Raw genomic sequence first — 13,243 nt, forward strand, 5'->3', positions numbered from 1 at the left:
AAATAGGAAATACTACTGTGCTTGGAGAATAGGTTGCATATATAAGATGCATCAACAAAGCTAAAGAACATTTTTAACTACAGCTATTAAGACAAAGTCTATGTGTAGATCAAAAGTGGTTGTGTAGCCAAGGTTAAACATACAGTGCCTTGAAAAAGTATTCATATACCTCTTGAAATGTTCCACATATTGTCATGTTACAACCAAAAAAGTAAATGTATTTTATTGGGATTTGATGTGCCAGATGAACAGAAAGTGGCAAATAATTGTGAAATTGATAGGAAAATGATAAACGATTTTCAAAATTTGTTTACAAATAAATATCTGAAAAGTATGGCATGCATTTGTATTCAGCCCCCTTTACTCTGTACCCCTAACTAAAATCTAGTGGAACCAATCGCCTTCAAAAGTTACCTTATTAGAAAGTAGAGTCCACCTGTGTATAAATACAGCTTTCCTGTGAAGCCCTCAGAGGTTTGTTAGAGAACATTAGTGAACAAACAGCATCATAAAGGCCAAGGAACACACCAGACAGGTCAGGGATAAAGTGTGGAGAAGTTTAAACCAGGGTTAGGTTATAAAAAAATATCCCAAGCTTTGAACATCTCGTGGAGCACTGTTCAATCCATCATCTGAAAATGGAAAGTGTATGGCACAACTGCAAACCTACCAAGACATGGCTGTCCAGCTAAACTGACAGGCCGGGCAAGGAGAGCATTAATCAGAGCAGCCGCCAAGAGGCCCATAGTAACTCTGGAGGAGCTGCAGAGAATCACAGGTTAGGTGGGAGAATCTGTTCACAGGACAACTTTTAGTTGTGCAATCCACAAATCTGGCCTTTATGGAAGAGTGGCAAGAAAAAAGCCATTGTTGAAAGAAAGTCATAAGAAATCCCATTTGCAAGAAGCTATTTGGGGGACACAGCAAACGTGGAAAGAAGGTGTTCTGGTCAGATGAGACTAAAATTGAATGTTTTGGCTTAAACACAAAACACTGTGTGGCAGAAAACGAACACTGCACATCACCCTGAAAACACCATCCCCACCGTGACACATGGTGGTGGCAACATCATGTTTTGGGGATGCTTTTCTTCAGCAGGGACAGGGAAGCTGGTTGGAGTTGATGGGAAGATGGATGGAGCCAAATACAGGGCAATCTGAGAAGAAAACCTGTAAGAGTTTACAGAAGACTTGAGACTGGGGCGAAGGTCCACCTTCCAGCAGGACAAATGACCATAAACAAAAAGCCAGAGCTACACTCGAATGGTTTAGATCAAAGCATATTATTATTCTTATACAGTATTTATATAGCGCCAAAGGGTATGCTCAGCGCTGTACAGTAGCAAGGGGGACAGAACATGAGACAAGACAGTAACAATACAATACAATACACAAGGGGTTCGAGGGTCCTGCTCTTTCGAGCTTACAATCATGTGTTAGAATGGCCCGGTCAAAGTTCAGACCTAAATCCAATTGAGAACCTGTGGCAAGACTTGAAATTTGCTGTTCACAGATGCTCTCCATCTAATCTGACAGAGCTTTAGCTATTTTGCAAAGAAGAATGGGCAAAAATGTCAAGATTTCTAGATGTGCAAAGCTGGTAGAGACATATCCAAAAAGACTTGCAGCTGTAATTGCAGCGAAAGGTGGTTCTACAAAGTATTGATTCAGGGGGGACTGAATACAAATACATGCCACACTTTTCAGATATTTATTTGTAAAAAACGTTGAAAACCATTTATCAATTTCCTTCCACTTCACAATTATGTGCCACTTTGTGTTGTCTATCTTTGTTAAGTCCCAATAAAATACACTTATGTTTTTGGTTGTAACATGACAAAATGTGGAAAAGTTCCAGGGGTATGAATATTTTTTCAAGGCACTGTATGTAAAACCAACCTTGAGTCTGTAAGGTAAATAATTACAGGAAAACAGCATATTGCCACATGGCCCCGTTTTTTTTTTTTTTTACACACCTTTGGACAGGTAACTTCTGTTTGCTGGATCATGATCAGAGCAGAGGAGATCAGCGCACCTTGACGCACATAATTCACTGGGTCATTTGTCATCGGTTCAAGTAGGTTAATGGCTTCCTGCAATAATGAGATAGAAATTCTGGTTTAGAAGTTCACAAATTATTGAATGATATATAGACTATAAATGAGGTTTCAGGTAAGAGTCAACAATAAGTAGAATTCTTACCTTATTCCCAGTACCAGAGCAGCAGATACCCAGAGCCATGGCTGCTCCATACCGCACATGAGGATTATAGCTTTCAGACAGCAATGATACTACACTTGGACATTGCTCAGGTGTTCTGCAGAAGGAATAGAAATGGAGTCAGAATAAGTTCAGGAATAAGTATGAAAGACAAGAAGTTTTCAACAGCAGTTCTATAGTCTGTCTACTGTAAAAAGTACAATGCAAAAATATGAAAACATACTACTGTACTCTCCAGCTGTAATAAAACAGAAACCTTAGCTACAAGTTAATGCGGAGCACCAGACTCCTCCCAAAAAAAATTAAAGTCAACAGCTACAAATACTGTAGCTGCTGACATTTAATACAAGGGCACTCACCTGTCCAGCTATCCAGTGATGTCTTCACCCAAGCTGATTCTTCAATCGTCTTTAGGAGCAGGTGCTGGCATCTTCAGTAAGGGAAACTGACAGTGAAGGCTTGCAGCTTCACTGCCGGTCCCCTACAGCAGATGCGTGAAGCGTGCCACTCTTTGTCAATGGGTCTCAGTCTTCTGGGACCTGTGAAGTGCCCCAAAAGACTGTGGGGGAGAGGGGGGGGTGGGGCACTTCACAGGTCAGATTGCCGCAGCACAAGTGGGAGCAGGTACCTGTCAGAGCCAGGTAACCGCTCCCCCCCCCCCCCTAAAAACCCATGCCCAAAAGTGGCAGTGGAGGAGGTTGGGCGGGAGCATGCAGACAAGCAGAACTTCCCCTTTTTGGGTGAAGTTCCACTTTAAGATGTATGCTGAAATTTGTAGTTGAATATTAATTTAGAGGTTATCCAAGTTTAGTTTACAGTATATTAAAGCAAAACTTAACTCTCTCAATCAACAACTATTTTTAATCCTTATACTGCTAACCGTAGTACAGTATATAGATAGAAAGTTATATTTACTATATTTACTGGTTTTAATTTTTTTTTTTTTTTTACATTTCTTCAGTTGCTTCTTGGTTTCTGGCCTAGGCCAAAATGAGAAAATGATGTCATACATCTCCAAAGCCTTCATGGCCATTTTTCTCCTTTCATCTGAAGGAAGGGGTTTCTAAGCACTGCCTTCTGCTTGCATGGCTGAGATTAATTTCCAGTAAATGCACCATGAACCATATGCACCTTGAGATCACCACCGCTATAAATGCTAGGAGGGTGTTTATCAAAGTGTTTAACAAAATAAGGCCTGGAGAACATGGACGGATGGTTGAGTTTTATTTGCCTATTACATATAAATTAACTAGCATTTTCAGTTTGTGGTGCTCAGGTAAAGTTAGGCTCTGCTTTAACCCACCTTACTGCAAAATATGCAGTTACCATACTTTATCTGATGTATACATAAGCTAAATGTATAAATATTTGTACTTCTCATTGTTTACCAAAGGAACTTATGAAAAATGCAATACACATAACAGGCTGAAGGCAATAACAATTGTAAATAATATGGTAAACAGTCTACTCCAGCTATGAGCATGCTAGCAAGTACAGATGGAATGTATACGTAAAGCAGTTGAGGTTCCACATGTACTGCTATAAAATAGAGAGTAATTCTTGCAGAAGCTACATGGAGGGACAGGGCTGTTTATACAGAGGCAGCCAGTGGCAAAAGTTGAACAATTAACTGATTTTTATTGTCAACATGCTAGCTGTCACCAATCCCTACGTGTGATAAACCTTAAAACTACTATATTTTAAAGAACACGGTATGTAAAAACAAGGGAGAAGAGTAACAGGCAAAGAGTTATTTAGCCAAGAGAGATCACTATGGGAAAAATGTAATATATGGGGGGTTATAGAGTTGTTTACTTAATGTTTGAGAATACACATTAGCTACAGAAAAACAACTTAAAGCAGATGTTCAGGCAAAACCGGACTGAGGCTAAACCTACTTCCACCCCCATTTTAAACCTACTCTATCTAACCCTGTATAGAAAAGATCTGTATACCCACCTATTCTGGTCCAAACACATTCTGCAGCCATATAGAATTTTTTTTTTTTTATTGTTAATTCTGTAGTGGTCAGGCTGTTTCACCTGGTGATCCAGCCATTAACAAACCTCCTGTATTAGAGTGCCTACATTCTGAGAGAAGGCACAACAGACACACCTTTGGACAGCAGCATTGTTAATCTGGGGGGAGGTAAGAGTCAGATGCACTAACAGATTTAGGACTAACAAATTGAAGCCAAACTCCAGCTAACACTTTAAAAGCAGTGACAGTAACAGTTTTGTTCCTTTTGGGATAAAGGCTTTACATAAATAACAGCTGATCATTGCACGCATACCCGGTCGGTGGTAAATGGCTTGTCCTAACCCTCTAGCTGCTACATCCGTAGGCAGCTTGACTGTTTAAGAGCAACCGATCTACTAGCAGGATCAACAGGTGAAAAGGGAAAGAAAGCCTAAAAAAAAATAACAATGCAGCCAGCACACCTAAGAATAGGTAAACTGCAGCATAGAAAATGTTTGTGTCAGGAATGGACTCGCCAATAGTGGTGGGACTCACCTGCCTTGTGGGTTGCAGTACCAGGGCTGGCCAGCGGGTGCTCTCAGCAATCAGAGGCTCATTCCTGCAATCAGCTAAAACACCTGAGGCTGATTGCAGGAGGTGCATATAAGGAGTGGCCAGACCTGTAATCAGGGCCTTGGTGTATGTTGCCCATGAGCCCCTGTATCTTGTTCCCGAGTTCCTGTAGTGCGTTCCTTATTGCCGACCCTGCCTGTTCTGATCCATGCTGACATTCTCCTGCTCTGACCCCGGCTCGTCCCTGACCATCCTTCTGCCTGATCCTCTGTACCGTGCTGCCAGTGAGTTACTGAATCCGGCGTGTGACCTGACTACTCTTCTCTGCTGCTTGTACCGTGCCTGTCCCCACCGTTACTGACCCGGCTAGTCTGACCACGCTCGCTCCTTTCATCCATCCATCCTGCTCAGACCTGGACCTGCCAGCACTCTCTACCACAGCCGGACGCACTCAGGGGTCGTGACCTGGTTCCAGTCTGCACCAAGTCCATCCCCACCATGAGGGGCCCTAGTGAATAGCAGGCTGGGACTTCAACCCTGAGCACTGAGGAAATCCATGCTGTGGGCTTGGCCTGCCTGACCACTCCACCCCTCCAGCCCTGACTGCACTGTGTACCTATTGGTTCGTTTTGTTTGCACTGTGTACCTATTGGTTTGTTTTGTTTGCACTGTGTACCTATTAGTTTGTTTGTTAGCACTGTGTTACCTATTAGCTTAAGGTTAGCTTGTTTGCACTGTGTTTGTTTATTTGTGCAGCTAATAATAAATATTATTATTATACCATATCTGAAGCCTGCGTTTCCCTGTGTCAGTCCACACACCTCTGGTCATACCTGGAGTCCTGACATTTTGTTTTTGGGTATAATACTGCTTTAAATAAACAATCTAGAGTAAACTATTTAATATTGTTCCCCACCACTTGTAATTTGCAACTTTCAATGCTGCTGGCTACTGCTTTTTGACAGTGCTGCGTCCCCAAACGTCTGGCCTTCACAAAAAAAAAAAAAGTGAAGTCTCAAGCGAGTCAGCCAACAGCTGAATCTGGGTTACAGGAGTGCAGAACTAAGTGCACCCCTGTGACCAACATCAGAAGTATGGCCAAAAAAGCTCTGGCCATGTTTCTCCTTTAACCACTGACCAGGTAATTGTGTGCGTTACCACACTGTGTTACTTTAACTGACAATCGCACGGTCGTGTAACGCCGCACCCAAATTAAATTTATACCCTTTTTCCGACAAATAGAGCTTTCTTTCAGTGGTATTTGATCACCTCTACGTTTTAATTTTTTTGCGCTATAAAAAAAGACCGACAATTTTTAGAAAAAAAAACCCAATTTTTTTTACTTTTTGCTATTAAACATGTCCAATAAAAAAGTTTAAAAAAATCAAATTTCGTCATAAATCTAAAAAAAAACCAAAAAAAAAACCAAATGTTTTCTGCTTCATGTCTTTGCTAAAAAAACAGAAACAAAAAACAATACATGTAAATTAATTGGTTTACATGAAAGTTATAACGTTTACAAATGGTGATATATATACTGAAATTTTTTTTTTTTTTTACTAGTAATGATCAGCGACTTATAGCGGGACTCCGGCAGGCATTCTGACACTGGGGGAACTGACTTGGTGTCACTGACATCCCCAGTGACACCAATACAGCGATCAGTACTAAAGAAAAAGCACTGACATTGTACTAATGGCACTGGGCAGGAAGATGTTAACATCTGGGGTGATCAAAGGGTTGACTGTGTGCTTTATACTATGGGGCTGTGTCTGCTTTCCAATGTAAGCACACTTTGTATGGCCCTGCTATGCAGAGCCATAGAAAGCAGTGTGCTGGAGCTGACAGGGGAGAGAACTGTATTGTTTACATACAGTTCTCTCCCCCCGTCGTTATTATTCAGCGATCACCGGCGAGTGATTACCGACTGGGACTCTGCGATTGACAGCCAAGGCTGCGAATGGCAGTGTGGGTAGGGTGCGTGCCCCCTACCTGTAAATGCAAAATCACGTATATATACGCATGGATTTTGCACACCCCTGCCGCCCTGTAGCAGTATTCCTGCTATAGGGCCGCGGTAAAGCGATTAAAGTAAAATAAACAAGTTAAAGCGGAAATAAAGGCCCACATACTTACCTTCGTTGGTTCTTCTGGGTGCCGGTCTTTGGCAGTTTTGATTGGCTGGTTGTCCCAGCAAACTAGCAGGGTGCCAGTATGTAAACTGAGCTGCACAAGTGCAGCTCAATGAACATTCTACAGAGGATTGTGAATAGGCAGGCAAGTGTACTTTATGTCTCTTCTGGAATAAAAAGCCTGCATGTTCACATATTTTTTAAAGAGTAACAGCACTTTTTTTTTATAAGCTTTAGACAATAATAAGAACAATAAAAGTGAAGGTTTGTAAGGCCATTTCTGCTGGACAGCCTGGCCTGCATGTATACATGCAAGAATATGAAGGTACATTGATTCATATACTTAAAGCGTTACTAAACCCACAACAATAAAGTCAGTCTGTATATGCAGTAAAGCATTCTTGTTATGCTCACTATAGAACCTAAGGGGTTAATCCTCTGCATGGTTTAAAAATGTGGTTTGATCCTGAGTTCTCATCCTCTCCCTCTTTTAGTGTCCCCCCTCATCTCCTGGTAAGACATATCGTGTGAAGTCACTCTGCACACGCTCAGTTTGGTGTGTATTGCTAGAGAGTTTTTTTTTTCCATCTTGGGAGAGTACATGTGATCAGCACAGGGCCAATCAGCACTGTCCAGAGGTCAGGGGTTCTGCTTCCTCCTAGAGCAAAATGAAAACTCCTCCTCCAAGGTTTAACATGTGCTCAGCTGGACACTGATAGAAGTCACAAGACTGCTCTAACTGCTGATAAGAAAAGGTATTTAGCAGTTTATATTTACTAAAATAACTGCACTTCCATGTTGTGTGTACTGTGGGAGACCAGATACAGTGAATGCAGGGTACTGGGTTTAGTAACACTTTAATAAGATTGTTATAATATACCAGAATACAATATTTTTAGCAATAGCAAGCCTTTACTTTATCATTACCTTACATGAGTAATAGTATTTTTATTTATTTTTTTAGAATGGTACTAAACTGCCACAAATAGCTGTTAATCACCCAAATAATGAATGGGATGGTTAATCACAATGCATTTTCAAAAAGTATGAATATTACTGCAGATAAACAGACCTTTGGGAATGTACTTTTAAAGAGATAATGCGGGGGAGGAATAATTTTTCAAAACCGAATAAGGAAGCTTTGGTGGTACTGGGGCTCCTCCATTGTTTAAAGGAACGGCAATCAGATATTTCTGCAGCTACTGTTGAAAGATCTCCCTCTGCATGACCCGTTTTAGGTGGCCAAATAATTTTGGCACTGAAAAAATTACAAAACCACAGGAACGATAGAACAAAATACAAATTAATAAGCTACTAAAAATTTCAGTGCACTGACTGTTGTAGGAGAGGCCATGAAATATGTAAATAAAATGTCAGTGTAATTTCAGATGTGCAGAAAAATCAACCAGGTGAACATTCCAAAGCTCTATAATAAACATGTTTTTTTGTGAATGGTGAGAAAAGAAAAAAAAAAAAAAAAAGAAAAGAACCAAATGAGTTTTGCAATCCAAGTGGATATCTACAAAAACACCATGTATGCCATGTGCACTAGTGAACAAGAAAGGGAGGCATGCACTGTGGAATGTTTATCAGTTTACCTAAAACTGCCGACATGGTACCATTCTCAGAGGGTGTATAAATATACATATAAATAGAAGATCTACATACATTCCATCCCAAGTATATAGGAGTTACTTCTGCAACAGACTACACTTTGAGTCTCTCATGAAGCATTTCAACACTTTCCAACTAATTCCCTTGGATTCCTGGGCACGTTACGCCCCTCTCGTTACCGCCCGAGGTCTGACAGATTGCTATAATGTCACACGTTATTAGAGCACTGATTGTGTTTGTGTTCAGAACTGTACAACAAAAATATACAGTATCAGCTCAAACCAAGAACAAGCGCATAGCACTCGTCAAGGGATAAAAGGGAAAAAAGTTTGTTTGGTCTCTACTAACTCTTCGTGCAATGCAAAAACATTCTACTGTACTCTGCAGACACACTATTTGAAAAATATCTCTGTTACTGCCCAAAATTGAATCCACACACATTAAAGGATAAGAACAAAAGCTGAAAAGTCCATTTAATCCGAGTCTATTACTCGGTTTATTGTGGGTATGGGTAAAAAGCCAAGAAACTTAAAGCAGAGCTCCAGGCAAAATATACATAAAAATAAATAGCCCATTAAAAGAAACAATAACAAAATCAGCTTTTTCTGCAGTCACAAAAGCAACTTTGATGCAATATTCACGTTCACTCCCAAGATTTACCTGCAGTATTCTTTTCTGTGGCTAGATGACCTCAATTGATAGCCAGCATAATTCAACCCAGCTCCTAGGCCCACCTCACTGTGTGACTGGGCAGTGAAAGTAGAAGCAGCACAGCGATTTGCTCATTTGTCACTCTGGATTCTCTTCCTACCAGTATGCTTTAAGTCAGCACAGTTGATTGGTTCCTTCTTCTGCTTATTTCTCACACTCCATCCCTGCTGACCAGGGACAGCAGAAGGCTCACACCAGGTCACATTCAAATACTTACACAGCTGTAAAATACATTTAAAGCAGAACTTCACCCAAAAAGAGAAGTTCTGTTCTTCCTCCTCCCCATTCACATTTGGCACGTTATTTTTGGGGAGGAGGGGAAGAAGGGTACCTGGCAATTTGAGTAGAAGTTCAGGCCCCCTCCTTCCCATGCAGCCTTCTGAGACACATCATAGATTACAGAAAGCTGTGAAACCATTCAAATAGAGCAGCGCAGCAAGCAGCTAGCTGTGAAGATGCAGGTAGTCAGTCAGCAGCCCAAAGTTAGTATGCTGGCGCTGGGGACCTAAGATTGATGAAGAAACTGACCAGGGGACAGTGCTAGATCCAAGGGTCTTTTTATTAAAAGTCAGCAGCTACAGTTTTTGTAGCTGCTGACTTTGAATTTGTCAAAATATGACTGAAGAACCACTTTAATTATGCATCTATGAATGCATAGCTGTATTCATTTGCATCTTATATCTGCGTAGAATTCAGTTTTAGGATCTCAAAACAAAAACTACTTCAAATCAGTGTGCATATTTTAGATTTTCAAGGAAAAGGGAACATACATAATGAGTTGATACCCTCACTTAATACTTTAACCATAGAAAAGAAAGGTTGTGGAACCTTTCTGGCTGATGACGATAAAACTAAGAGAGGCCAACAAATTACTCAGAAGACAATTTCAAACAAATCTTTGAAGGAAAAAAAAGAACATTTTTTAAATGTTGACTCAAACTATACCAGGTCTGCCAAGCCATCATCCCTAAAAATTAAACATAAGATTAAGAACACCTATCTAAATAATCACAGATCATCAGATTGGAAAGAATGCAACTCAGCCAAGGAAAGGTTTTACAGATCCTTTCACTAACTTTATTTTTGTACAGAATCCTATGAGCAATTTCCAACTACAGAACCATAATTTGTGTATAGGATAGTAAAACCTTTCACTAGGCGTATTTTGTAAAATGATCTGCAGTTTGCAAGAGAGTTTATCAACTTTCATTAATTGAGCAGAGTGTCATTCTATGGGTTTCCGAACATAAATCTATAAATGCCAGATGTACACTTTTTTGCAATATGATGAGCACAAGAATGCACAAAATCATGCACTATTCTGCTGTTGTGAGAGGTTAAGAAGAGTTGATCATTCCTAATGGACAGTATTCTTCTAGAACGGTCATGTCTCACTCTATTTGCTTCTCTGTTCTCATTTAGTACATGTAGCAAGAGGAGTTGAGCTACTGAACTTGTGCCTGGGGCACTTTGAAGTGGCTACATATCCAAAATAAATAAAAACTAGAATCATAACAGTTGGGGTATCCAAGGTATATTGAGCTAACGTGGTAAAATTAAGATTTTGCATATCACATATCCAATCCTTTTCACTGCTAACATTAATTGGGCAGTAATGATTACCATTTCATATTTTACTTGCTTTTTCTCAGTTGAGCAGATACCAATTGCAAAGTAAGAAAATGGTCAGCTAACCAGGCAAAAAAATCCAGCATCTTTGACCTGTCATGTTAGAATGTGCAGAATGTAAACCACTGCTCTGTACTTACATCTGCACTTAGGGTTCATTCACACTATCAGCAGTGATCAGCATTTTTCTACATAGAACAATTGTTTCCTACTGTCTATTCACTATTTACGCTAAAATGTTCCAGCAATGCCTAGTGTGGAAACATACAGGAATTTTACGTACATTTTTGATCATATTCAGAACTGAAAATAAATATTTCAAAATACAAAAAGTATAAAGTATTGTATATAAATATTTGATATGTACCACAAGCAACTTGGGTAAAAAGTGCCAGTTTTCTTCAGGCTCATATATAGTTACAAAAGAGAGAGCAGACTGTACACACTATAGATCAGTGGTCTCCAAACTGTGGCCCTTTGCTTGCCTTTATCCAGCAATTGAGGCACTTTTCCTCTCACTGATACAAGACACTATTCCTCCCACTGACACCAACAATGGGGCATAATTCCTGCTACTGACATCAGCAATGGGGCCCATTGACAACAATGGGGCCCTATTCTCCCACTGACACCAACAACAGGGCATTATGCCTCCCACTGACACCGATGATGAGGCACTCAAATGGACACCAGGGATAGGGCACTATTCCTCCCACTGACACCAGCAACGGAGCACTAATCCCCCCCTAATACCAAAGATGCAGTGTTTACATCAACTGACACCAGGACAATTTCAACCCCCAATGGCCACAGACCAGGCCCCCTAAAATCTGAAGGACAGGAAACTGGCCCTTTGTTTAAAAAGTTTGGAGACCCCTGCTATAGATTGATGCACAGAGAGGGGACACACACTCTACTCCTTTCTCTTTGTAGGAACAGGACTGACCAACTGAAAGACTCCGCTATACAAAGAGACTGCAAGCATTTTTAACCTTTCAGTTCAGCTATGCCCAAAGTATTATGGAGGCACCCTGTTTTAGGCTAGGTTCACACCTATGCAGTTTGCGCTTGATCCTTTTCTGTAGTGCATTTTTTTTCTTCTTGTTGCTCGGCAGATTAAACCGCAAAATACGTACTACATGTTTTTCTGCAGCATCTCCATTGAAGTCTATAAAACCAAAAATGCAACTTTTTGCGTTTAAAAAAAGTCCCTTTCCAAAAATCGCACTGGGTGAACGTGTCCCACAGGAAATCATGTTAAATGGCCTTTAGTGCGTTTCTACAAAATGCTGTGGAAAACGCTTAGGTGTGAACCTGCACTTAAGAGGTTTATTTGTAAAATTAAGTCATTACATGAATCCTTCAAAAATGCAACATTTCTAAAACTGCAGATACCAGGCAATGGATATAATATGCATTCAGTATGGTATTGTATAATCTTTAACATGTTATTGTAAATTCAAAAATTGTTTTCAATTGTCCTAAATATGCATCTTTCAATAAAGGATGCCTGGTGTCTGTCAAAGGTGCTGTTCAATCACTTCTTGTTATGGGGTGACAACTCTTTCGGTTGTGCTCCTGCATTGTAACCCTGTCATATGCACCCCTGGTGGAAACACCAAGTTGACACATTTCAAAGGCATAGTACACTGTTATCACCATCAGAATGCTGATCTAGCAGTGTTTAGCAATTTTTTCCAGTCAGGGCACCCTTTAAAATTATGGACAAATCGAGAGGCACCCCATTCTAAATTATAAAAAGTTAAACTAATAGTTTTACATGTGTGGATGTTGCTTCATTATGTAAGACACCCAACATTAGAGGTGATTTATTCTTCCAAAGCAAATACACTTTTGCACACTGGTAGTGACTAGTATTCTGGCATTTCTTCTTCATTTTCTTCCCCCCCCCCCCCCCCCCCCCACACAGCTAACACGAACCCAGTGCTGACCGAAAGGGGCGGGGGCATCAAATAAGGATGCTGTGCAGGTGCAATATTGTTGTCCTCATAAACCAATGATGTCAGTGGTTGTTAGGGCACTGGCAGCTGGCCTGCACAGTGTTCAAGCTTGTACAGTTGTACAATGAAAACACATGACTGTGTAACACAAAAAAAAAAAAGCAATCTCGATCCACCTGCGCTCGTTTGTACACACTTTTTGTGCAATTTAGAGAAATTTTTAGGCATTTTGCCAAGGCGTCCCGGAACAACACAGAAGGCACCCCAGGGTGCCTAGCCACCTTGTTTGATAAAGGCTGATCTAGACCAATGATGTGCCAATAATACAGTGCATGTATGTAAGCAGGAGGTGGCTGAAAAAAAGGTGGAGGAGGCTCAGCAACATAAAAAAATATGCAAAACAAAATGCTGGCATTAAATAAATAAAAGTGTAGTAAATAGTATT

The 13,243-nt window shown here is 40.4% G+C and overlaps 1 protein-coding gene across 1 annotated transcript in view; it reads right to left on the reverse strand.

Annotated features, from left to right (window-relative positions):
- Positions 1-13,243, reverse strand: part of PSMD1 (proteasome 26S subunit, non-ATPase 1) — a 159,522-nt gene that overhangs the window by 33,112 nt on the left and 113,167 nt on the right. The window contains exons 17-18 of the mRNA XM_089685437.1: positions 2,202-2,316; positions 1,976-2,092 (exon numbers count right to left, since the gene is read on the reverse strand). Of these exons, the coding sequence (XP_089541563.1) occupies positions 1,976-2,092; positions 2,202-2,316 (232 nt within the window). The remainder of the gene's footprint in view (positions 1-1,975; positions 2,093-2,201; positions 2,317-13,243) is intronic.

The sequence above is a fragment of the Staurois parvus genome, unplaced genomic scaffold (genome assembly GCF_062004578.1).
Source record: "Staurois parvus isolate SC_StPar_1 unplaced genomic scaffold, SC_StPar_1.0 ptg000376l, whole genome shotgun sequence".
Lineage (NCBI taxonomy): Eukaryota > Metazoa > Chordata > Amphibia > Anura > Ranidae > Staurois > Staurois parvus.